Source organism: Ruditapes philippinarum, unplaced genomic scaffold (assembly GCF_026571515.1).
Source record: "Ruditapes philippinarum isolate M1 unplaced genomic scaffold, ASM2657151v2 ctg202_1_1_1_1, whole genome shotgun sequence".
NCBI lineage: Eukaryota > Metazoa > Mollusca > Bivalvia > Venerida > Veneridae > Ruditapes > Ruditapes philippinarum.
This window is the reverse complement of record NW_026857221.1, coordinates 327,197-352,891: the sequence shown is the minus strand read 5'-3', so window position 1 is coordinate 352,891 and position 25,695 is coordinate 327,197. Positions and strand designations below refer to the sequence as shown.

The 25,695-nt window shown below is 30.8% G+C and overlaps 1 protein-coding gene across 7 annotated transcripts in view; it reads right to left on the bottom strand.

Annotated features, from left to right (window-relative positions):
* Positions 1-25,695, bottom strand: part of LOC132749103 (homeobox protein cut-like 1) — a 121,406-nt gene that overhangs the window by 11,428 nt on the left and 84,283 nt on the right. For 4 of the 7 annotated variants that reach the window (XR_009628371.1, XR_009628372.1, XM_060738785.1 and 1 more), the window contains exons 7-16: positions 17,648-17,714; positions 11,021-11,246; positions 10,672-10,746; positions 9,892-9,998; positions 8,961-9,115; positions 6,314-6,961; positions 5,753-5,809; positions 4,783-4,913; positions 3,070-4,174; positions 2,656-2,754 (exon numbers count right to left, since the gene is read on the bottom strand). Coding sequence is in view for 5 of the 7 variants with exons in the window: in XM_060738785.1 (XP_060594768.1) it covers positions 2,656-2,754; positions 3,070-4,174; positions 4,783-4,913; positions 5,753-5,809; positions 6,314-6,961; positions 8,961-9,115; positions 9,892-9,998; positions 10,672-10,746; positions 11,021-11,246; positions 17,648-17,714 (2,670 nt within the window). In the remaining 2 variants the exon portion in view is untranslated. The remainder of the gene's footprint in view (positions 1-2,655; positions 2,755-3,069; positions 4,175-4,782; positions 4,914-5,752; positions 5,810-6,313; positions 6,962-8,960; positions 9,116-9,891; positions 9,999-10,671; positions 10,747-11,020; positions 11,247-17,647; positions 17,715-25,695) is intronic. The other 3 variants (XM_060738787.1, XM_060738789.1, XM_060738786.1) reach the window with 2 other exon arrangements.

The window sequence follows — 25,695 nt, the reverse complement described above, 5'->3', positions numbered from 1 at the left end:
AGATGGCTTTCTACAAAGCTGAAACTGAAATAAAATCGGGCTTGTTCCAGGACCTGTGGAAATATTAATGCCTATTTTAAAGATTTTTGTTTGGTAATAAGTCACTTAAAAAATTGCTTGGCCAATTTCTGCTGGTCATATGGAAGGACAAGAAAAGAGATTTCATCAGACACAAGCCAGGTCTAAGTAAAAAAAATCATCTCAATTTTTTTTCTTGAATAGAATATGATTGCTAATATAGACTGAGGCATACCAACAGTGATGGCAAAGAGCGAGATCCAAGTCAACAAATGAGCCGCATCATGACAAAACCAACGTAATGCGTTTGCAACCAGCATGGATCCAGACCAGCCTGCGCGTCCGTGCAGTCTGATCAGGATCCATGCTGTTCGCTATCAGTTTCTCTATTTGTAAAAGAGTTTGTAAGCAAAGAGCATGGATCCTGATCAGACTGCGAGGACGCACAGGCTGGTCTGGATCCATGCTGGTCGCAAACCCATTATGTTAGTTTTGTCATGACACAGCTCAAACTTAACTAACTTTTGATGGCTGGTACATTGGGCTGCAGTTGAAAGAGATAAACACTTTATCTGATTTGGTATTGAATAGTTTAGGCGTTCTCCAAAAGGTGGATGGGGGGAGGGGTAAAAATTAATTTATTAAAATGTTTAGATTGATGACAATATATGGAAATGATGAATAGACATGAAAATTTTTATTGTCTGATGCTATATGTATGATTTTTGTAACATTTGTTTTCCAAACATAATCTAAAATAGTGAAGTTTTCTTCTTTAGCTCAATTTTTAAATAAAAAGATAAAAAATAAAAATAAAGTGTATGGTTTTTGTAACATTTTTTTTAAAACATAATCTAAAATTGTGAAGTTTTCTTCTTTGGCTCATATATAAAAAGAAATGAACATGAGGTCAATATAAATACTGCATTTTTTTCATAGAAACATAGCATTAGACAAAGGTTATGATTGTTAATACCTGGATATAGAGGTATATTGTAGTTTACATTGTTATATTTTAAGGCCATGGTGCCATGCATCCATCCGTCATGTTAGATTTTTACAGCAGCTGCTCATGAAGACTGTCAGAAAATGTACACAAAAAATTAACACACACCATTATTAAAACATACACACAGAAGCTTTATACAGTATCATTTTTATCAATAATTCCTTCCCTTTTCAGCTCTTCATTTTGGAGGCAAAATAAGTATTTGTAGCTCTTTACTTTGGAGGTAATTTTCAATTAATTTATTTTAAAATATATGTCAACAAACATCGGTTCAGCAAGGACTTAAACTACCATAATAAACAAGATTATCCAATAAATTCTTCAAACTGATTTTTTTTCTCTTTAACTTCTAAAGGAATTTGGCCTTGAATATTGCAGTAAGTGAAGAACCATTTTAATCGTTTGTGTGATAAAGGCAAAGGTAACAGGCCTGTGCTGTCACATGTATAGACTAAGGACAGCCTTCCTTATTGCCCGCCAGTCTGACCAGCCATTAAAATGCTGAATTTTAATACTGAAATCACTCCCAGCTTCTAGTGGACTGTTCCAAATTCAAACCAGGGGGCCAGTCCATCATAGAAAATCTGCATTGAAAGGGGGTGTTAAATGAATAAATTAAATATACCCAGTCTAAGACAGATCATTCATTAGTTTTAAACATATACAGAATATTCTGACCACCCAGAGCTACATTGATTAAAACTTGACATATAAACATATTACAGTATAGTAATAAAAGAAACAAAATGGACAAGAACAGACAGTGTTATATGTATATATGTATCAATCCTGACATGCCATTTAGTATAAAGCAAGTTAATTCTCTTTTAGTATTTCCAGTATGTAGGTACATTAATTGTAATAGTCAATACAAAATTATCATCAAATATCAACAATAGTTCATCAATAATAATAATCATTATAATAACAATAATAATATAACTGTATAAAACAGCTTTTTTTTTTTTGAAAAAGAAAGTCAATACTCTATTCAGTATTGGTTTAGAAAACTGTGCTTTATTATGTTTATCAGACCTTTTTTTATTTTATAACAGACATGTGCTTTGTTAATTGAACTGTCAATTTTTTTATTACTTTTTTTTTTTTTAAAGAAAATTTAAAATCAACTCCAAAATCAAAAGTGTGGATCTTAAGTACTTTCTTCAGAAAATCTTGAATTAATAAATTATGTTTTAAAGCACAGTTTTCTTAACCAATATGCTGTAAAGACAAAGTTTAAAATAAGAAAACTAAGAAATCTAATTTGCAGGGTACTTTCACAAGCTAATTTTTATTCTTGTGTGACTAAAGTGAACTTGAACATTGAAAATAAACAAAAATGTGATAACACATAAAACCATCGACTAACACTATAACAGAAATCAAATGTGTCTTCCTCATTCAATAATTCAAAGGTGAAATCTAACTTTGTAAATAAATTTCAAGCAAGTTTTTTTGTTGTTTTTTTTTAGCCAAAATTAGTTATATGAAAAATTTTGTATAAAAGGTACAAAAAATAAATAATAATATGAGAACAAATAACAAACACATATAGTAAAAGAATGCATACATAGAGTTTCACAAAGCAAAAGCGAAAAACTGATTTTCTGGAATAACTGTTCAAGTACCTGAAAGTCCCAGTGACAATGCTCCTGGAGCGACCAATGGCAGTGAACCTCCAGGGATGTTACCCCGGAAACCCTGCCATAAACTTTGTACTTCACAATCTAAATAAATTTCAGGTATAACAGTTTATAATACTTGGGGAACATCATATAAATTGCATCATTTTTTTTTTTTATTTTTTTTTTTAAATCCGAGTTTAGCTTGGAAAGTACCCTGGAAATTAGATCATTTAAGTAAATGTTCGTAAAATTGATGAATTAACTTCTTTTTCTCTGTAAAACTAAAACAAATTTTAAAATATCTATAATTTCATAAACAAAAGCTTAAGTAAATATTGATGTGAAGTTTGATCAAGTATAATTTTCTTTTTATTCTTTTACATTGAAGATTATAAAGGAAGGATAAGATTTACTAACCTGTCTCCTTAGACATAGAGTTGCTTCTCATCAGTTTATCTGGTGCTATGTGGTACTGGGAGGCCACTAGTTTAGGAATAGCTTCAGCGTCTTCCAGAAACAACTGCATTCTGATGAATGGCTCTCTCCCCTTCTGTGTCAACATATGCCATGGCTTTGGCCTTGCAAGTAAATCACTTACACTGCCCTGTGACAAACCTAGCACACTTTCGCCAAACAATCGTTGACTTATAGAATACTGGCTTAAAGTTTCTTTCACTTGTTTCACGAGATCTTCCGTATTGATGTTGGCATAACTATCAAACTCCTCTTGAGTTATTGGTGGTAGAACAGCTTTTAATGGCTTGCTACAAGGTGCTCCAATCTGTGACCTGTTCATTAATGAGTTAGCAATGTTCTGCATTCGTTGAAGTGGTGAAGATGATGTGTCAGAAGGTGAGAAATGGTGAGGGAATGCTGTATGAGGTGCAGGCGACGTAGGCGGATGACTTTCTGATTTCAATGACTTCTCAGTGACCTCATGGCCATTGATCTTAGCATGCATTTGAAAGAAGGCACTTCCAGCATGAGCAGAACTGTTGAGCGATTTATCAGAGCCTCCTGAGGTCGGGGTACTGGGTGTTGAAGTGTTACGTTTACTGAGATCAATTGGACCGTTCCCCTGATTGGCCAGTATATCTTCCGACGTACTGTCTGGCGGCTCTGATTTAACTTTCATTCTTTCTGGCGATCCACGTATATGTCTTACCTCCCCTGGCTCAGGCTCATCACGCATCCTAGCATTCTGTGCAAGTCTCGCAAGCTCTTGTTGGTAGAGGGCGCTAGCTGCAATATTACCAGCATTCTCCGCAGCCTGAGCAAGCTTTATGAGCTCTTGCCGGTATATTCTCTCCACCATATCCTTTGAAGACATTTCTGGATTATGTTTATCTCTGTGTCTGTCCGAGTCACTGAGTTTACGGTAACGTTCTCGATCATTTACAGATGAAAGAATAGAAGGCATGGGCGATGTAGGGCTCATCAGTGGCATTGATTGACTCCCCTGTAACTGGCCATATGATCTTGCCATTTCCTGATAGATGCTGCTCACCATGGCGTTCTGGTGCTGCAATCATACAAATTTTAAGTTTATTTTTAAGAAAAATACTGTAATGCTGTGTCCTATATTTACTTGCCTAAAAATATTTTTCCAAATTTCACATATTAGTATAATTTCGCTTGTCCTCTGATTTTTGTCATTCACTGTTAAGACTAGATGTATGGCATCACCAAAAATATTGACCTAAAAGATCTGACTTAACTTAAGTAATAACATAGGTTTCTTTTCCTTATTCATTTTCAATTAAATTTTCTATTGTTGTTGCTTTTTTAAGTATTTCTTCATTGCAAAGGAAGTGTACTTCATAATTGTTACTTTACTACAAATGCTACATTACCCTTGTGTTGACTATCTGAAGACTTAAACAGACCATTGTGTCTGAGTGGCTTCAAATCACTTTCAACTAACCACTTTAGGTTCGGATCCCATCTGGGGCTATGAAATTTTTTTGTTAGGAAAGTTCTTCAGCTAGTAATAGAGCCTTGGTGGCTCGACCTAGGTGCATGCCCATGGCTGAGATAATGCACAAAGGGACACCTTAGGTATTCCTCCAAAAACTGGGAAAGTCTCAATGTGTTGTGACTTAAAAGCCGACAAATAGACACTATGCTAACCTCTTTACTCCAGACTTGTTCTAGATTCTTCTTCTGTTGCATGGCAAGCTGAGCCTCGTTCAGAATGTGAGCAATTCTTTCTTCTGTTGCAGCGTCCTCGCGCTGTATACTTGGTAATAATGGCTGAGAACCTACAATAAATATAGACATAGTCTCAGGAAATATAAATAGCAATTTATTGTAAACATTTATTTACAGAACTAGTATGATAAAACCATTATCCTGCTGACTCTGTGTAATTTGGTTATCCTGATTTGAAATAGGGATCTTGTTTATACAGAATTTATTTTAGTTCAATTGTGAAGGAAGCTATAAGCTTATTAAGATATTCTAGAATCCGTTCCTGGTGCTAACCAGTACCAACCAATCAGAGTAATCTATTCCTGGAGCTAACCAGTACCAACCAATCAGAGTAAAGTTAGGAAACAGCAGATTGCCTTTGATGTGGTTCGAACCTATACAGCGATTCTTAGATTACTCGTCTAATGGATTAACCACTGAGCCATTTTACCACCTAAGAATTTCAATGTCAAGAATAATTATCCAGTTACCAACAAAATAGAATGTGGTCAGACTATACAGATGAGCAGGTTGGCTAGGTTCTAGCATGAAAGACCAATCATTGGTTATGATAGCACTCTAAAGTTTAAGTCCCAGAAAAATATATCATGAATTTTGTCATACTACAAATTTAATATGACTCCATGACTATGCTCAAGGAATAAAAGATGGCCAATCAGTGCTAAAAGATAGATAAGCTTTGAAATTCAAGAACAAATTTTCACAGGAGCAGACTTAAAATATATACAATGGTCAAAATGAGGTGTTGCATTAACTTGTGTCATTTTTTTTTTTATATAAGTGAATAGTAAAGCAAAGATTTCTTAGAATAAAATTTACAGAAAACAAAGCACTCACACATATTATACAGATAGGAAATTATATCTAGTCACGGACAACATAAACTTACTTCTTTCATAGAAATCTGGCTCTATGTAACTGGCTACTTTGTTCTTTAAATAAGCATCTAGCCAAATATATAAAAATAATAAAATATTTAAATTTTTGGTTCTTAGAATCTGATTGGCTATCTTTATAAATTGACTCCGCCTCCTTATTTACTATTATAATTGAAACATGATGATGAAATGTTATTCCTCCTTGTTTTCGGTCTTCCCTATTTTAATTTGATCTGAGGCCATAAGGTTTTCCACAATTATTCAAAATATTTATATTGCATCATTTCTGAGCATTTAAGGAATGACAGATATCTCTGTGGGGGAGTGTATACCAAGAAACAATTAAGAGAAAAGTAAAGAATGTCCTTCATCAAAAACATGCTATTCACAAACATTAGACTTATTTCACTGAATTTTGTTATAAAGAAAAAAAATTGCATTGATAATTTATATACAAACACTATTTTCAACAGAATAAATAAAGAAAATTTAATAATTTCTGAAGAATTAACAGAAAAATTTAATCATTTCTGAAGTAAACAAAAAATAACAAACAAACATAGTGAACTAACCTTTCTTTGGGGAGATAGCTTTTAGGGCCATGATATTTCTATCATCGACAGCCCATGAATGCATCTTGCGGTACGACTCCCGACCTTTTTCCGTCAACTTATCCCATGACTTTGGCTTTGAAAGTAGTTCCGACACAGTTCCTTGAGATAATCCGAGCACATGTTTGGCAAACAAACGTTGTCCAATATTATGAATACTGAGCAATTCTCTCACAGTTTTGGCTACCATTGCTGTATCTAGTCCTTGGCAACCGTTCACATCAACTTTTGGCGGATTGTTATTGTTAAAATTCATCCCTAATCCCATAAAGTTTGCCATTAAATGGCTGTTTGAAAAAGCAGGGTGAAAGAAATGAGGGGATTGAGGGGGAATTCTGACAGTTTCGTTACTTGGCGGTCTACCAGAACGACTTGAATCACTAAGAGGAGAGCTCGGCACTTGTGGGGGGATGTCTCCAGATTCAGGGCTCATTGATTTTTCTTCATGATCCTTTTTAGGCGAAACTGCAGAAAATGATGGTGAAGAGGAAAGTCCTGTTTTAGATGATGATGACTCAGCGATTTTCTGCTGATAAGTTTCTGCTATTTCCTCACCGAGCATACTCGCAAATTCTTTGGCATTAGATGAGAGAGCGGGTGATGAATTTCCTGCAAGAAAGGTGTATATGCACATGACATTAAAGCTTCAAACTTCATTTTTACCTCAAAACTCTTTAATCTTAATTTTTCATTAAAAAACAAATTTTTTTGTCAAACAAATACAAATCAAATAAAGCCATGCAGGTCAAAAAAAAGGTTCAGAAAAATCAACAGAAATCTGAACCATTTGAAATAAAAAAAAGTATCGCAAAATCCATACAAGATACAGCAATAAACTTTGGGTTTAAAGCTAGGAGGGTGATGATAGTTACACTTTGCTTTGAAGATTATTTTTGGACACCATTTGGAGAGTGTTTGCAACAGGCTTCTGAGTTTTATGAAACAAACAAAGTACACAAAGAATAAGATGGGTCACAGAATTAATGGTTGTAATACTGGAAAAAAAAATGAAGCCAATTAATTTCCGGCATATTTATGAGTCTGTCAATTAGCAACAAAATAAAGTTTATGAATATCTACAATATATGCCAAAATTAGAACAGATCATTTGCAAAGAACAGAAACAAAACTGGGTATGATTTCAGATTTCAAAAAAAAAATATAAAAAAATCACACTTCAAGAAGATAACAACAACAAAAACAAAGACTTTTGAAAAGATATTTGGCCATGAACATTTCAGGGTTGTTTCTAAAACAATTTCACACATCTTGTTTCATTTTAAACAACTTTATGAAATATTTCAAAATTGCAATTTAGAGAGATCATGAGCAATTACACCTTTCTTGAAGAAAATTCAATGACACAAAATGTTGTTCTTGTTGGTTTGTTTTGTCATGAAAAAATGGTTACAAAAATAAAAGAAAGAAAATCAAAACTTATAATCACAGATAGAGGTTAGTACTGAGTGAGAGAGAAAACACCAGGTTGCTAGATTATCTAGTTTTAAACCACACTACATAATTTGGTGAAAAATCAGTGCAAATTTCATTTAAAATTATCAATAGGTATGTCTTTGAGCATATATGCGTTTGTGAAATTTCAAATATAGAACAGTTATTGTCAATGACTAGTTACTCAAACAGATGTTTACCTACTTGGATGTTCACTCAAATGGCTGTTTACCCCTAAAGATGTTTACAAAATGGCTGTTTACCAATAAAGTTGCTTACAAATTGGCTGTTTACCAATAAAGATGTTTACAAATTGGCTGTTTACCCATAAAGATGTTTACAAATTGGCTGTTTACCAATAAAGATGTTTACAAATTGGCTGTTTACCAATAAAGATGTTTACAAATTGGCTGTTTACCAATAAAGATGTTTACAAAATGGCTGTTTACCAATAAAGTTGCTTACAAATTGCCTGTTTACCAATAAAGATGTTTAAAAATTGACTGTTTACCCATAAAAATGTTTACAAATTGACTGTTAACCATAAAGATGTTTACAAATTGACTGTTTACCACTAAAAATGTTTACAAATTTGCTGTTTACCCCTATAAGTTGTACTTAATCATTACTGACTATTTACCAATACAAATGTTGACTAAATGGCCAATTCCCTACACAGATGTATACTTTAATTGCTTTTTCAGAAGTGTAAATGTTTTTCTATTCTAAATTTATATAAGGTTTCATTTTTATTTATTCATATTTTTCTCATTTTATCTTATTTCAACTAACTTTAAATTATTCTATGCCATAAAAACAATTTGGAAATCCATGCCCAGTTTAAGCCATGCAAAACAATGAATTTCTTATTTATATTGCACATGACTATGTATAAGCAAAAAATATGCTACTTTTCATGGAAAAAAAGAGAGCATTTGTTTATAGCTTTAAATATTGTATTCTTTAATTGATATGCTTCTACCTTAAAACTTATTTTTAATATCCCATCGAAAAAAAAAAAGGCCTGGAAAATTATAGATCAGTTTTGATAATATGATCCACTTTTAAACTTTCCAAGCCTTTTTCTTTCTATTCTGAAGTTCAAATATTCTATAAGTGAACCTAGACACTGTAACTATGGTGACATGTGACTTACCTGAGAGGTCATTTGAGTTCACTTTGAGCTGTGTGTTTTCTGTTTGAAGGGTTTTATTCTTCTCCAGCAGGAGGATTTCCAAGGATTTTGTCTTCCCAACGTCACCATCTACTTCATCCGTTCCCGACGACGAGAATTCTATAGACTTTAGGACACTGTGAAAGAAATATATCATGATAAAAAGATCAGTCACTGTAATGGTTGGTTGTTGGATTCTATGTGTCAACATTCACTGTAAAGGTCATATGGCAACTTTTGACATCCTATCAGTTTTGCCTACAGAATGTTTACAAAATTAACTTGTACTGGCATGCGAGCAGTTCCCGTACAAAAATCATAGTTACTTAAACATTATTTTTTATTACGCTCACTCACCAAAATTTGAATGTTACACATCAATATTCAGCTCGTCACACAAATCATGGAAATTTATAACAGTAAATCAAGTGATCTTTTCACTTTTTTTCACTTAATCTTTTCATTTACATACATTATTACAGTTTTTCCCCCAACTCCATGATGTGATTTAGTTGTTTTTTAACTTCAATACTTGATTTATCAAAAACTGTAATGGTCACATTTCTTGACAAAATTCCCAATGTCAATACAGTTTTATACTAACACTGCTGTATCTAAGCAACAGATCAGTCATGATTCATATTGTAACCTGTCCATTGTTAGTTAGTGGGACATCAATATCCAAATACTAGCAGAGCTATCCATGTGACCAGTGCAGACCAAGATTAGCTGGAGCATCCTTGCCATCAAGATCATGGTCTGCACTGTTCGATATCCTGTCAAGACATATTTTGACATTTTCCCTGAAAATGGTGATTGGTTTGTCAAGATTCAAAGATGGACAAGTCTGTTTATGATATTTAGTGTGGAAAGGTTAAAGAAAATTATTTATTAATAGGATAAAAATCTATACCCAAGTTCACGCTTGATTTCCTCATAGTCCTCTTGTGTTTTCAACTTCTCCTCCAAAATCCGGAAAGCCTTATTCTTAGAGGCAAGTTCCTCCTCCAAACGTCCAACCTAAACGTGAATTCAACAAAAAATTTACTTAACATTCTCATGCTATAGTTTAATTGTTTTAATAGTAAAGTTTTCATTGTTAAAAATGTAACAAAGATACTAACATTTTGTATCTTGTAGTAATCCCCAACTCCATTTAAACAGATTTTACTAATACTTCATAATTATTCCAGAAAAACTTAAGGTGTGAAAAATCATTTAAAGCTTACTTTTTGGTTAGTATTAGTCCTTTTCACTTAATCAATTTTTTTTTTTAATTTTTTTCTTCATTTATCGCAAATATCTTTATTCCATTTAACAATGTTTGCACTAATTTCGCATGGAAATCACATGCATACTGAATTTAGCAGTTTATATTTTACTGTTGCATTATTCATGGTCTGTCAGGAGTTTGATCATTTATTTGACACCACCTGTCAAATAATCTGTTATTGACTGTTAATTGATAAAATTATTTAATTAGCGAGACAGGGAAACATGGACAGGTATACGTTTATCTAACATCGCAACATTATATGCTGCATATCTCAGCATTTTGTTATCAATTAACGAGCATTAAAAGCAATAATTGTTTTGTTCTTATTGCAGCTAGCCTTGAATGAGACAGAATTTTTTTTTTGTTCAAGAAATTATAGAATCATTATCCACGCAATATTTGCATGTCTTATCTTACCTGTTGTGTAGTGTTTTCACGCAGTTTCTGTAGAGAGCCTTGTAGTCTTTGTACATCTTCAACTAACTGACTTATCTATGAATATAAAAAAAATTTGAAATGATTTTGCCATTCCTATTGTATACTTTGATGTTTGTTTCACAATCATACGCAACAACTTAAAATACAATCTAGAAAATAAATGAAAACAGGTTGTTGTTGAAATAAAGAATCAATTACAGAAATATGACACATTAAAGAATAAAAATTGTATGGCAAAGAAATAATAGTTATATTCGTATTACTAAGACCAAAAAAGACCGAAATAGTTGGTCATGTTACCAAAGACTGACCAAACCATTTGGTATACCTCTTTTTCCTTAGCAGCTAGTTCTGCCTCAAGATTTGACCGCTGAAGAATCTCAATAGCTTGTTCCATGTCTGGACCTTTTTGTTGTTCCCCTCCTTGATTATCCGCCAAACTTGCCGTCAAGTTACTCAACTGGTGTTTCAGTTTTTCTGCTTCTCGTTCCGCAGCTGTTGCTCGTTCGTTCGCTCTTTCCAAGTCGGCCATCACCATCTCCATTTCATCTGCCCTATAAATATACAAACATTAACATTTCTTAATTATCATATATCGATAAATATTCATGTAAACTTACAATGCAACCATAACCCTTCAAAAATTTTTTTTTTATTTCAATGGACTCATACAGTTTCCATTTTTCCGATCTAACCACTAGCTATTTTGAGGATACCTTGATGAAGATTTAGAAGCTCGTCTTCGAACATTACAGAAGGTGATAGGATTGTTTTGAAGTACAGACTGGCCTGCCTCTATAATGTTAGCAAAGATCTGTTATTTATAGAGAATGGTTTAAAGGGACTCCACTAAACTTCAAAAGCCTAAAAAAACTTAAATTTTAGTTTCTTATATTCATCAGTCGAGGTACTTCAAACTGAAAGATGAATTGATAATTAACAAATATACTCAGAAATAAACTGAAAAAATAATTATTTAGCTATTCTAAGCTAGATTTGAGTGAAAAGCATGACACCACTTTTCGATTTAGGTCATTTTTCAAAATCGGAATAATTATTCTGGAAAAACGGTGTGAGCGAATGATCTGAAATTTTGCATAAAAGTCATATGTCAGGACCTATAACAAATAGAACAATTATTTTCAGCCTCGTCATGTCAACAAAAAAAAACTCAGTAGAGTCCCTTTAACCAATGTTGTATCAGAGAACAACTCATGAACACCATAGCAGGTATTCAATATTCTTATAACAAGTCAACATTTTAAAAGCTTACTAATAGATGCATTATGGTTTCACTTAGATAGTTATTTATGTATGGTGACAAGATTTTTTGTATCTATATCTAGTTTATAATACAGCTGTTGTATCAAAAGGTAAAAGAATATAAATGACCTTAACTACTCCATATTTTTACTCAATGTTAAATGTACAAGTTTAGCCAGGCTGACATTAATATTAAACTGCAAGTCAACATCTTATATTTGTACCAGTTTTTATACCCCCCTATGTATTTCCTTATTACGCAACAATCAAATCATAAATAATTTCATCTGCAATCAAAAAAAAAAAGAAAGTCCATAATTATGAAATTATAAGTGTCATCGAAAAGAAAAATTGTGTCAGGTTTTTTTTTTAAGTTTGATTGTACAATTTTCATTCCGCTTAAATCATACATAAAAATATTAATCTTATTTACCAAAGTGCACTCTGTCAGTTAAGAGGTCCTTAAAGGCAAACAAAAGCATTATGTCACCAGGTCAATATTATTCCAATTAGCAAAGTTCTGTTTTGTAAAAGTGATCGCGTTTCATCCATATCCCCCTAATGACGAGAATTCCAGCAAGATTATTTTATGCATCCTTCAACAAAATCCACTGTTTTATAGACTTAATCCAAAAATCCATTAAGTATTAGCATTAAAAAATCAAAGTCATGTGCGTTTATGTCTGTAATTTATCCGTTTCAAATTGATTTCCTGTCTATATCAGCACATCAAGATCTTTTCTGTTCGTTTATGGAACAGTGTTGTTCGCCCTCTCCCTCATCTAAATGACTAAAAATCAATATTTTGTACGAAACCAATATTGATAGTTTTGTATAATGATCGCCTCTGGATTCACCAATACGTCAGGCGACAGCTTGACGATTCAAGTGGCAAAATTACGAACACACAAAATCACTGACATATTTTCTCTCGTATTACGGAATTATTATGAAATAAGTTCCAATTCAAATAAATTTCTCAGAAGTACTGAGTTCTCTAATAAATCACTGTTTTTCTTTTCCAAGAAAAATACCCCCCAAAAACCAATGTATTGTATATATTTATTGTTTATGCTTAAACAAATAAAAATTTTTTTAATACGTAAATTTTCAAATCTTTTTAAAAAATCACAATATTCAAAAACATATCAAATATTTAAATTACTCCATCCAGCGTGAAAAACTGTTGATCATTTACTTCAGAATTCAATATTAATTACTTGAATCAATGCAATAAATATCAGTTCTGTAAAATTTTAATCAATGTATCAAGCAATTGATCATAGACAAAGCGTTTAATCTATCAGTATTTAGATGAGAATACCATTACTTGATGCCATCTGATTGTCAATAATCCATAACCAATTAGCAGAAAATGTCTACTAAGTCAATACAAAGTGGAGGACAAAGGCTCAAGAGAGAGATCAATAATAAAGATAGTCTAGTTTCACCCCAAATAATCAATACATAATCATGAAAAGTTATTGAACACCAATAATATCTAATATCCAAATAAACTTTTATCATAAATGCTACACACAATGTAGTAAAATATACTTAGATATCCTTTTTAAAATCACCACATTAATTTTTTGTAAAGATAATGTTAATATTAATGATGATGAAGACAATGATATTGATGATGATGATAATGATGATGATAATAATAATAATGATAATAATGATGATAATAATAATGATGATGATAATAACGATGATAATAATGATGATGATAATAACGATGATAATGATGATGATAATAATGATGATGATAATAACCATGATAATGATGATGATAATAATAATGATGATGATAATAATGATGATGATAATAATGTTGATGATAATGATAATGACAAACTGATGAATAAACTTTAAAAAGAAATTTTGATTTTTTTTTTCCATTCAAATTCCTACAAGTTCTACAATATGTAATCAAACATTAAATTCAACTCAAAAAATGTTTCTTCAAAGAAAGAAATAAACTCTTTGAAATATGCTTTAAGCTTTGATAATAATAACAATGTTCATAAACTGTCATAAATTCATTACTCATTCAAAAATACAATGCTTGAAACGATATGAGAGGAAAAAAAACAACAACAATTTTTAGATCAATGAAATTTTTCTAACCACATATTTGTAAAAAACTGAACACATGATGTCTAACGTCCATCGTATATGATGTTAAAGCTGACAAGAACAGTGTATTTGATGCATTCCCGGTCTTTAATCACTGATATGTTCATAATATGATCGGGCATCTGTTTGCTTTACAACCAAAATGATTTTCTTTTGACGACAATTTGTCTCAAATCGCAACCTTGCCATGACAAACATCTAGAAATGATGTCGTGTTTAAACAACACCAATAGCCAAGTGTCGTTACACTTGATTATGTTTCTGACAGGAAATGTTAACAGCGCAGATAAACTGCTCCAATACTTCAGTTCAATGCTTTAGTTATGTAGCGGCAATTATTTGAACATTCGCTGATTCTGTTCAAAGCATCGTAATAAAGTTTTAACGGTAATAATGATTAATGTATGTAATTTTTACACCATGTTCGTGAAAAGATAACAAGATATGTTTATTGGCCCTCGGAAGTGGTAGATTTCACGTACAACATGTTCAAAATGTTTGTAAAGGCGTGAAACATTCGGCACACTGATTTTCCGCAATAAATATTGAAATAATCAAACTTTGATGTACCGTTTTTGTCCATCAAGAACATTTCAGCTTAATCTTTGTCTGTAGTATGACATAAAAAACATTCTTTTTTTAAAATGACAAGATAAAATGTATTGCTCCTGTAATTAAAATACATTTGCAGTTGGTAACTTTTGTTGGTTACTTCTTTGATGGTATTCTTTAAAGTTGCAAATTAAGTTTCATAATACATGGGTACTGTATGCATTGTTCAATTTTTTTTTAACTTTTAATTTTTGCCTTTTTGACTATTTTTATAGGTAAAATGTAGAAATATAATGCTGTAAGTAATTTATTGTAAATATACTTGTAGCGTTAAAACTTTGTATCAAAAGTTTTCATTTTGCTGACAATATTAAACCAATTTTGTTCAACTATATACATATAATACTGAAGCAACCTTTAAAAAAATACACATAAACTAGATCAGATCAACTTCTAATATAAATATCATGTATACAGCAATATTTGTCAAACTCTGCTCCTGTCAAACCGTACATCACATCTACGTATAACCCCAGCTTGTCAACATATTTATTAGATATGAATGAATATTTTTATTGATAACTTCTCAATATAGAAATCATTAATGTCAGTTTAGCCTTGGAGATTTGCACAAAACGTTCATTGTCTTTACACGCTGGCTACAGATCTGTTTTAATTAACCTCCACCATGCTTAATTGGTGTATAATGGACTTGTCCTGCTTTGATATAGAATTGTCCATTATTAATATAAGGGGGTTTTATAAACATGAGGGTCACTTTGATATCGGCCCCCATGAGCATGGTCCGACTAAATCGATGTACAGGTTATCTAACGATACACTAGTGGCATACAACACCAAAAATATAGTGCCTGGCCCAACGGCATCGATGTACATGTTGTCTAATGATACACCAGTATAGAGCCTGGTCTGGCTGCATGGATATGGTCTGCTGGTATTCTGATATACTGGCGACATGGGCAAAGTAATTATCACCATTTAGATTCCCATGTTTGAATTATAATATATATCTTTCGTATCTTAGTTTTACGATTCAAAATAGTGCAGTGGCATAAATTTTGGTAATTGATATTCAACACACCTTTCAAAAAATTTTCATCAACTGTGAAATATTAACTAATTTCATAAGCTCTGATATTTTTGGCTTAAAATATTCTTATTCTGAAGAAATTGGTTCATGAAGAATTTTGAACTAGAATAATCTTGCAGACAAGTATCATTTGTAAGTTTTACCTTATCAGTCATTACTTAATATTGATCATGATACACAGTGAAAAAAAAGAAGAAAAAAAACATGCAAAAAATTTTCAGATAAAAGCAAGCCATTTCTTGGTGTAAATAAAATATTAAAATGGCAAAAAGAGCACTTATGTGTGGTCAAACACGCCATAAAGAACGTGGTAATACCCAATTTCTGTCTATAAAGTATATGTTTGATTGATGGATCATAAAATCACTCACGTTATTGATAACGTTCAGACATTTCTTTTGCCCAATTAGCGGTGACCAATCATAAATGTCACACATAATTGTCAATAGAATACTAAAGAGCTCGTCAGGTATCTTCAATTATTATATACTCTCTTTCTCATCTTTATTTGTATTTTCTTATTGACGAGAAGAGAAAATAATTTTTTGATGTTTTTTATATAGATCTATATGCTGAAAATGAAATACTCTCATAGAAATGTATAGCTTGAGTTAATGAATTTGTATTTAGCATTCAAAATCTTTGCCATATTCCATTGGAATCCATACTCTCAGTGCTTGAAAGGGATCCTCATTAAGCCTAGAATTAAATGCCATATTCCAACAAATTTGAGAGAAATGAGAGTTTAAAAGGACCCTTAATCAGAATGCATTTTTGTTTCAATGGAAATAAGAATACTCAAAGAAAAGTATTTTCAAGAATTTTTTTATCATTTTTTTTTAGATTAGCAATACTTTGGCCCTCTCAAAATGCTCAATCATTCCTAATTTATACTGCAGTTAATCAATGGTTCTTTTATCAATTTGTCAACCAGCTTTTATAGATTGAACAGACTCTGTCCAAAAAATATTGCATTGATCGTTTGATGATCAATACTGCCTGCTAATCAATTGTATTACCAACACTAATTTCTCCCAGGAGTCGTTCTCTCTGTCCCAAATTTATTGATCACGTTCCTGTTCAATAATGGAATTGTAGGAATCAATTTTGAACATTCGCTGTTACCGAACGTTACCGAAACACTACAGATCAATAGCTGGTTTCCGATGAGCTCCTTGAGTAGATGCTACATTTTACGGATAAAAATCCATACAATTTCTCCATTGTATAACGACAAAATGTCAATTTTTGGTTCAATAAAGATCCATAAGCGATGTATTGTATTGCGGTAAAGCACTAAAAATCCTCTATTGATCGAGATCAGCAGCTGTGCCAAGCATTGTCTTCCTGACTTACAACCTAATCTTCTAGAGAATATGGTGACAAATTTGCGACATATTGATATCGATTTTTGCCGATAGAAAATCTTCACTTATCTACGAAACATATCAAAGATATATCTGCTATACAATCGTTATTCTACATACTGGTATACGTTGATTTTTTTCAATAAATATACATACTAGTATTGCAATTTTTACAGCTAAACTTGTACATGAACATCTATTTCTTTATTATACATACTATTATATAATACACTGGCAATTTTATATATAATAAATAAATCTGTCAAAAAAGGGTCTTAAAGACATACGTTTTCTCAGAAATGGTGTTTTATTTACCCCTTATAATTAAATACAAGCCAACAATGTCTAAAAAAAACTCACTGTTGTTTCAATTAAAATTATCAAAATCTAATATCATAATAATGTGTAGGTGTAATTTTACATACAAAAGAGACATGTTTTTGTTTCTAAAATATTTCAGAAATGGAAATATCTATAACTAATCTAAACTGGATTTCATGCAGAAAGGGAGATAACTTACTTGGCTGAGGTGGCCTCGTCATATTTTGCCTTGACTTCAAACAGCTCTGATTGGACATGCTCTAATGCTAAAAATAGAAGAAAAAATGCGTACATTTAATAATGTTATTAAATACATGAAATACAAGATTTTAATTTTTTCTTCTGGTGTTATTTACTACACAAGTATAGAAAGGGAAGATGTCCACTGATGTTTATATCTGTAAACAATATATTAACAATCTTGCTACTTTCAATACCACATCCTGCATATAGTTTATAACTTCTGCGAGGCGTGAGAAGACAACAAAAAACAGGTACAAAGTAGACATGTATGAGTTGGGTTTTTCCTATTATAAACTGCTAGTACATGTAATTATTACATGAAGATATATATCTCTGCTTTAAAACAATGAAATATTTAATTGGATTTTAAAAGAAATGAAAGTATTTCAATATTTCCCTCTAATTATTTCTAAGAATTAATAAATAAAAGAAAGACATTTTTTATATAAATTCCTCAAAGTGAATTTACATGATGCGATTTAATATAATAAAGGGAAAAACCAACAATAACAGAAATAGAGACAGATAAATCCATATGATTAAGTTATAAATAAAATAAAACAATTAAATAACAAATGTATACTGTCAACAGCCATAAGTGAAGCTATATTATACAACTAAGACGGGGACAACGTATTTTTTTTCCGCATTACCAATAAAATGTAACGTTGTTTCTATCACATTCATCTTAACATTAAAATCACATGAATATGTTTAAAAAATGACAGATTATACAAAATATGGGTTTTCCTTGACAATTTCGATGTTGAAATATGAAAATATTCGTGAAAACTTACAAAATTAATGAAAATGTCATAGAACTAAAATCTAATTGTAAACCTACGTGCTCCTGATGTCATAAATTAGGCAAGGATTTGAGTCGTAGAAAGGATAAAAAACAACACTGTTTGACATTAATTATATAATACTTAATTCCCCGATTGTTCCCTACGAATACTATTTTGTTGACAATCTATTAATAATACTCGCAGAAAATTTATCTAAAAGCATTTAAGTTTCAAATGAACACTCCACTTGTCATCGCAAGTGACAGCAGAAAGAATTCTGTTATGCAATTAATTATTTTATGCAAAATTATAGCCTGTTGCATTTTTGTGTGTGTGTGCAAATAGTATAAGCCGGCATCTGGTTGGACAACATCAAATATTATGTAAAACAGTGAATTATTTGCATGACCTTTGACTCAATAATGTAGGGGAACTGTCTAAGTTATCTGTAACATAAATTAATTGGCGATTATAACCCGATTTCTTACATGCATTTCCTTAAAGACATTGAGAAATACCTGAATTTTAAAATAAAACTTGCCAACAATGAGAAATATTTACAAACCTTAATCTAATGAATTTTTTAAATGGAATTTATCAGCTTTTATTTCTGAAACTGTCCGTTAGCAATTTCGGCGATATCAAGACATATCAATATAGTCAGCCCACAGTAACGCCGAATTTAACCATTTCCTTACTGAACCTAACGCCACAAGTATATATCTGGGCCAGCCCATAATTACCTGAAGTCTGACCATGCAGGCTCTATATTGTTGGCTGAAAAAACTTCAAATTTTTCATCTTGATATCCCCGAAATTGATAATGGATAGTTCCAAAAATATAATCTGGACAAGTCCAATTGATAAAAAAATTCTTTTATGAACTGCAACAACCTAACATATTACAATGCATGATAACTTTTAGTTTTAAATTTTTCTTGAACAATTTTTAGGTTTTGTAACTTAATATTTTTTTATTACAGACCACACTAATTAATCAATTGCAAAAATCAAGATGTCACAGCCTTGATTGACTTTTACCTGTTCACCTCTATCTTTATTTATTTATAATTTTTCAAATAAATCAAAAATAGATAGATCGCGGTTATCGCCATCATTTACATTATCAAAACAGTCAAAAAAAATATGTGACACTTTAACAAACTAAGATTATTTATACAAAGTTAAGTATTGCTTCAAAAAGTAATCGAACATAAAGTTGGTTTTGAAAACATCAATCATTGAGCAATAACGATCAATTCTAAATTGATCGGAACAATTGATCAACTGTTAACTATGTATTGGTTTTCTATCCCGGAAATATTTAAACAATACATTTTTTTTTAAACATTAATCGATGGTAAAATGCAATTAAAATTCAACTATGATGTAAGAATTATATGTCTTAACATACCAGTAACACAGTTCCATGAAATGAAATAAGACTCTGAATTTCATGTATACGTGTTCATTTATATAAAATATGTAATGGATAATATGTAAATATGTAGATGTAACAAATTTATATATTAACAGTTATTTATTTCCCTTATTAAAGCCGCACACCTCATGTTTTACGTTATTTTTTTTCAAAAATTTTAACGAGTGTTCTAAGGTGTAAAAATATTACCAAGTGTACAAATTAAGTCATTTGACCGTAGCTATTGTTACGAACAGAAATTAGCTAAAACTTAGTCAAAATACTGAGAAATTTCTCATTTTATGTTTTGGTAATAGATAAAGATAAAAGTTTATATCATATTTTGCTAACTACACATATAATACACTCAAAGTTTCACCTGGATTCTAGATATTTAAACATTTATTAAAACCATAATTATAATTTTCTGAAGTTCACATTTTTAAAAATAATAATATATTTTACACATCTGGAGGTGTGCTGCTTTAATATACAAACTGTATTGGCCATCTGTTATCTAATACAAGAATTTTGTTTGCAATTTTGCTACAATTCTCATTTACATAAACAAATTATCTATCTATAAACAAGTTACATAAAACTAGCATATTGATTTAGATAAAAGAGACAGCCTCAATAACAATATATTTCAAAAGCCGAATAACTCAAAATCACATAAAATTAACGGAAACAAGTAAAAAATCATCACAAAATGTGTCTTCATAAAATATATAACACTAGTTCTTGCATTAAATACATTTGTATCATTAATAAACACATTATTAACTCATTAAAAATATAAAAACGTAACCTGCACAAAGCCATGCAATAACTGATCAATCACAACTCCCAACAAAAACAATGTTTCATTTTTTTTTTGTTCAAATTCATCAATAAAATTTATTCATAACTTTGCAATTCCTCAAAAAATGGATCATTTGTCTACATTAGGTAATGCCTCATTTCTTCTTATATCAATCATAGAAATTTTCAAAACTAATATCAAGGCCAAATAATGTTAATCTTTTGTTTAACGATGATTCTATTTAACAAATTCAAGAGAGATTCAAGTACAATTAAGTTGTAACTATTTTCTTTAACGGCAGCATTAGGATGTTCATTATGCATTATTAAAAGGTTAAAGTTTATTATAATGGCACACAATCTGGAAAAACTTTTTAATGAGGAAAAATGTGGATATTCATAATTTTATTCACATATGTATGAAACAGTCTTTATAACATCAAAGTCAAAGTAGAGTGCCTGAATGAAGTAATACATCTGCATATTATAGTCATAACTTGTCTATTTTCAAGTAAAATCAGCAGTTGTCAAAAGGCAACTGCATGAATCAAAAGAGACAGTGCTAAAAAGGCATCTGCATAAATCAAAAGAGGCATTGCCCAAAAGGCATCTGCAGAGAACAAAATAGGCAGTGCTAAAAAGGCAACTGCAAAATCAAGAGGCAGTGCAGAAAGACATCTGCATAAAGCAAAATAGGCAGTGCTCAAAAGGCAACTGCATTCATTAATTTGGATATAGTAAAAAGGGATCTGTATGAATTAATCAGTCGGTTAGTAAAAAAGTGTACGTTCTAAGTAATAAGCAAAGTTTTTCAAAAGGCAACAGTATTCAAAGTAATGGGCATAGTATTCAGAAGATGTATACACATAATCACAAGTGGTCTATATGAAATAAAGTGGTTAAAATCGTATCATTGTTGCAATAAAATGCTTGATATTTGGATTACTTTCAACCGAGAATATAATTCTAATTCTGAAGTCACTAAAAATAAAGTTATTCAGTGAAGAATACCAGGGGTTATTGATATCAAAGATAATCATTACTAGGATGGTCATTTTTTATGGTATTGATAAAGTAGTAAACAAGTCTCAAATTACTTAGTATGTATATATTACTTAAGAGCTTTTACCAAAAAAAAGATGCTGATAAATGGTCAATTTCATCATTCAAAGAGGATTAAAATCAGAAATTAAATGTCATTCAAACAATTTTAAATCAATGCCTTGCTCTTAAATTTTCATTTTTGAAATCCAAATTTTTCTACCCCTTTTTGTTCCCGTAACAAGAAAAAGACTTTCCCCGTGCCTATGCTTGTTTTAAAATCATACAGATCTGAAGTTTATCACAGATTAAAAGCTCAATATTCAGGCTTTGATGAGTGAAAACTTGAGCAAAATCAATGACCTGATATTACAACTGGTGTTAATTTACACTACTCTAGTTTCCATAGAAACCAATAATAATAATCTCCATTAACAATTTTTCGAAAAAAAAAAAAAAGGGGGAAGAAGAGAAATTATTTAATGAAGTTTATTAAGAAGATTTTGTCTCATCAATCTATAGGGCTGGTTTCACCAGGTGAACTGTTTCAAACTTAATAACAATAATTATTGATCCACTGTCCTGATCTGAATACTAATTTCATCATAACGTTTTATCGTTTTGTCTTTGATTTCCCTCGCAGATTCATCATGTAATATAAATCATCAATAATATAACCATCCATTTTAGCAGCATGTGCAGGAATGCTTAGATTTGTCTTTTCCCCGTAGTTTATATCTCAAAATAAACCGTGCATTGCCTTTTAAAACAGAAGGATGTGTTGAAACGCAAAAATATTGATTAAAAGGAAAAGTTTTAATTTTAATCTTCTGGGGATTTTTATTTTTGTGCGTAAAAAAAATATATAATGATCCAAAGTTAAAAAAAATTTGAGGTGATTATTAAATGAGTAACGTTAAAGTTCATACACGTTAATATTAAAGTTTAATTCATACAATTATTTACAATTTTAAGTTTCTTGAAGATTTTTTAAAATTTGTTTGACCTACTTATGCAATTTACACACAATGACATCTTTTATAAATATTCTGTATGAACAACGTACACTTGTCCTCGGTGGGGTAAATTCTTTTTAAAAGAAAGAAGCTGAAACAAGAATATCATTAATTTTACAATACCATGAAAGCAAGCAAAAAAAACAAAAAAAAAAAACAAAGAAAAGAAAAAATATAAGACGTATATTTTTCTTCCTGAATAAGATTTTTTTTTTTTTGAAACATGTGTTCTGTAACTTCAACATCTAAAAATAACATGACTAAACGTGATTTATGGATACTAGTGTTAGTATATAAAAACTTTTCGCAAAAACAAAAATAATTCTTACTCCATCGCATAGATCAACAAAATAATAGATACATCAAGTTCACATATAAACAATAAATAACAATTAACGTTACTGTACGACAGAATTCATTAGTTATCAAGTGCCAAAATACGAAACTTTAAACTGGTCAAAGGACGTTTCTAGACGACAGTACGATGATATAGCACACCCTTTCAATGACTTCGAGGCAAGGAGTTTCAATCTATGACAAATCATACTTAAATAGATAAATGACCATCTCTACATGGCGATGCCCGTATTTGATCCAATTTGACAGTTATTGGCCATTTAATAATGAAAGAAGTGTGACCGACGTTGTTAAAAAATAATTCCCCCTGAGGGCCGAAACAATTAGTTTAGTACACAATTTAACAAGGCTATCAACCACTTTAAAACATCTTAATACGTACAAAGCTTTCAATCTAAAAATGACTTACAACAGCTGATCCTGAAAAGTCTTATGTTCACTAAATAAGAAACTTCTATAAATTAAATACATAAATCTCTTGCAGGAAAAAACATCATGACAATTTTTCTTTTCCCTTTGAGGGAGATTGCATGGTGTACATATGGCAAAATCCCAATGATTAAAAAAAAAACCCAATTCTATCTGTAAAATTAATGAACAAAAATTCTTTCTGTGAGAAGTTCATGAATAAAACTTAACTCATAATAAATTAAAGACATATTTTTTGTATATTAACAGTCAGATAATAATAATGAAAAAAGAACAACACAAGTTTGATTGTAATTTAAAACTGCATTGGTCCCGCATCAACAAAGAGAATTAATTGCAGCTCGCCTCCTAGTGCATCATCCTTTACTATGAGCTGATGATTAATCTATCAATATTACAAACTGTCTATGTAAGGTACATTTACCGGTCAGTTTCCTTCACTAAATAGACAGTCCCTGTCAATGGTCATTTGTCCTGCGTACAGACCACAGCAGTACCTCAGCCTCGGGCAATCCATTGTCAATTGGCCAGTAGTATTAGAAAACTTGTACGATGAAGGGTCACACTCCATGCTGATTATTAAATCATATTATTTCAATTGGCCCTGTCAAATTTGTCTCTTGTACAAAAATCAATTAGTCAATATAAACAATATGTTTAAGACAAAACAATAACCTATTCACTGTATCTGACTAAATCACTTGTCAGTGTATGAATACACAGAAAAATAGATCCAGTGTTCTTTAACATAAAAAAGTAGTTCATGATTCTATTTCAGTTTCTGATGGACAACATTTAAAATTAACATTACAAACAAATTAAAAAATCAAATAAAATCATTTCTATTACATGGGTATCAGTCAATTTATATTGCAAGATCCTTTCAGTTTAATATATCACCATGGCTTAATTTTCTTTTGGACCAAAAAAATGACAAAAAACAAAATAAATTCTTCGAATGATTGAAAAAATAAAAATACAAGTGTATATTAAAACACAACATAATATTACAAAACTTGTTAGAAGACTAAAAAATACTTCAAGACTTTTAACAATTAACCACAATTTTAGAAGGAAAAAAAGAATACAAAATTATTTAAATTTGACAAAAATGTGATGAAAGGGGACAAAACAATATTGATATTTGACAGTATTTGTGTCAATCAAGCTGTATCAAGTTTAATTGAACATTTATTGGTATTAAACAGGGAAACATGCACCTTTGTTAGAATCTCTCATTTTCTTAAATAAATTTCATTAATAATAAATTATAATCTTGTTATTTTGAATCATTGATATTTCTATGAATATGGCAATGACTTTTATAAAAAGAAGTGATTTTTTTCAATCACTAAAAAAAACAAACTTCTTCAAATCAAAATACTGTCTAACAATTCAATTTCTACAGTCCCGTAAGCTGAACACCCCCACCATCCCCATTTCTTCTCCCACTACCTCCTCCCCTCACTCTATATATATTCTTTTTAACACCAAATCTGTGTCTTTAAATGAGAACACATTTTAATTATCTTAAACCAAATTTGTTTTAATTCATAATAAGCCTGTGTGACTATAGCACATGTTTAATCATTTTAATACAAACATAATAAATAGACAGTATTTTGTTGATCAATTAATTACAGGAAGTCATGGTTACATTTATAATTAACAGATGCATGCAGCGTGATAAACATTTCATTAACACACAATTATTAAAAAAGATAAACATAGATACCAAATTCAGCCTCCATTTATAATAAATCTTGAATCTATAATATGCTACCCACCACAACATGAAACAACATAAATACATTGAATTTTACATTGGAATAAATTATGGTTATAGACAAAACTAAGGAATAGTTCCACAAGGTTTATGAACGCTAACACCCCTCCCTGCTTCCTTTCAAACCTAAAATTGTCCAACAAAAATCAAATATGCTGTTCCGAAAAAAATATAAAGATAACAACAACAAATTAAACATGAATATTATTATGTTAATATTTTATTTTTTAACAATTTTGTTTAAACAGTCACTGCCTGTATCAGTAATTTCTGTGTTATAATGATGATTGATCAAAACAAAGCATTTTACATTCTTATACTTTAATATGACTTACTAAACATACAACTGTATCATAAATTATT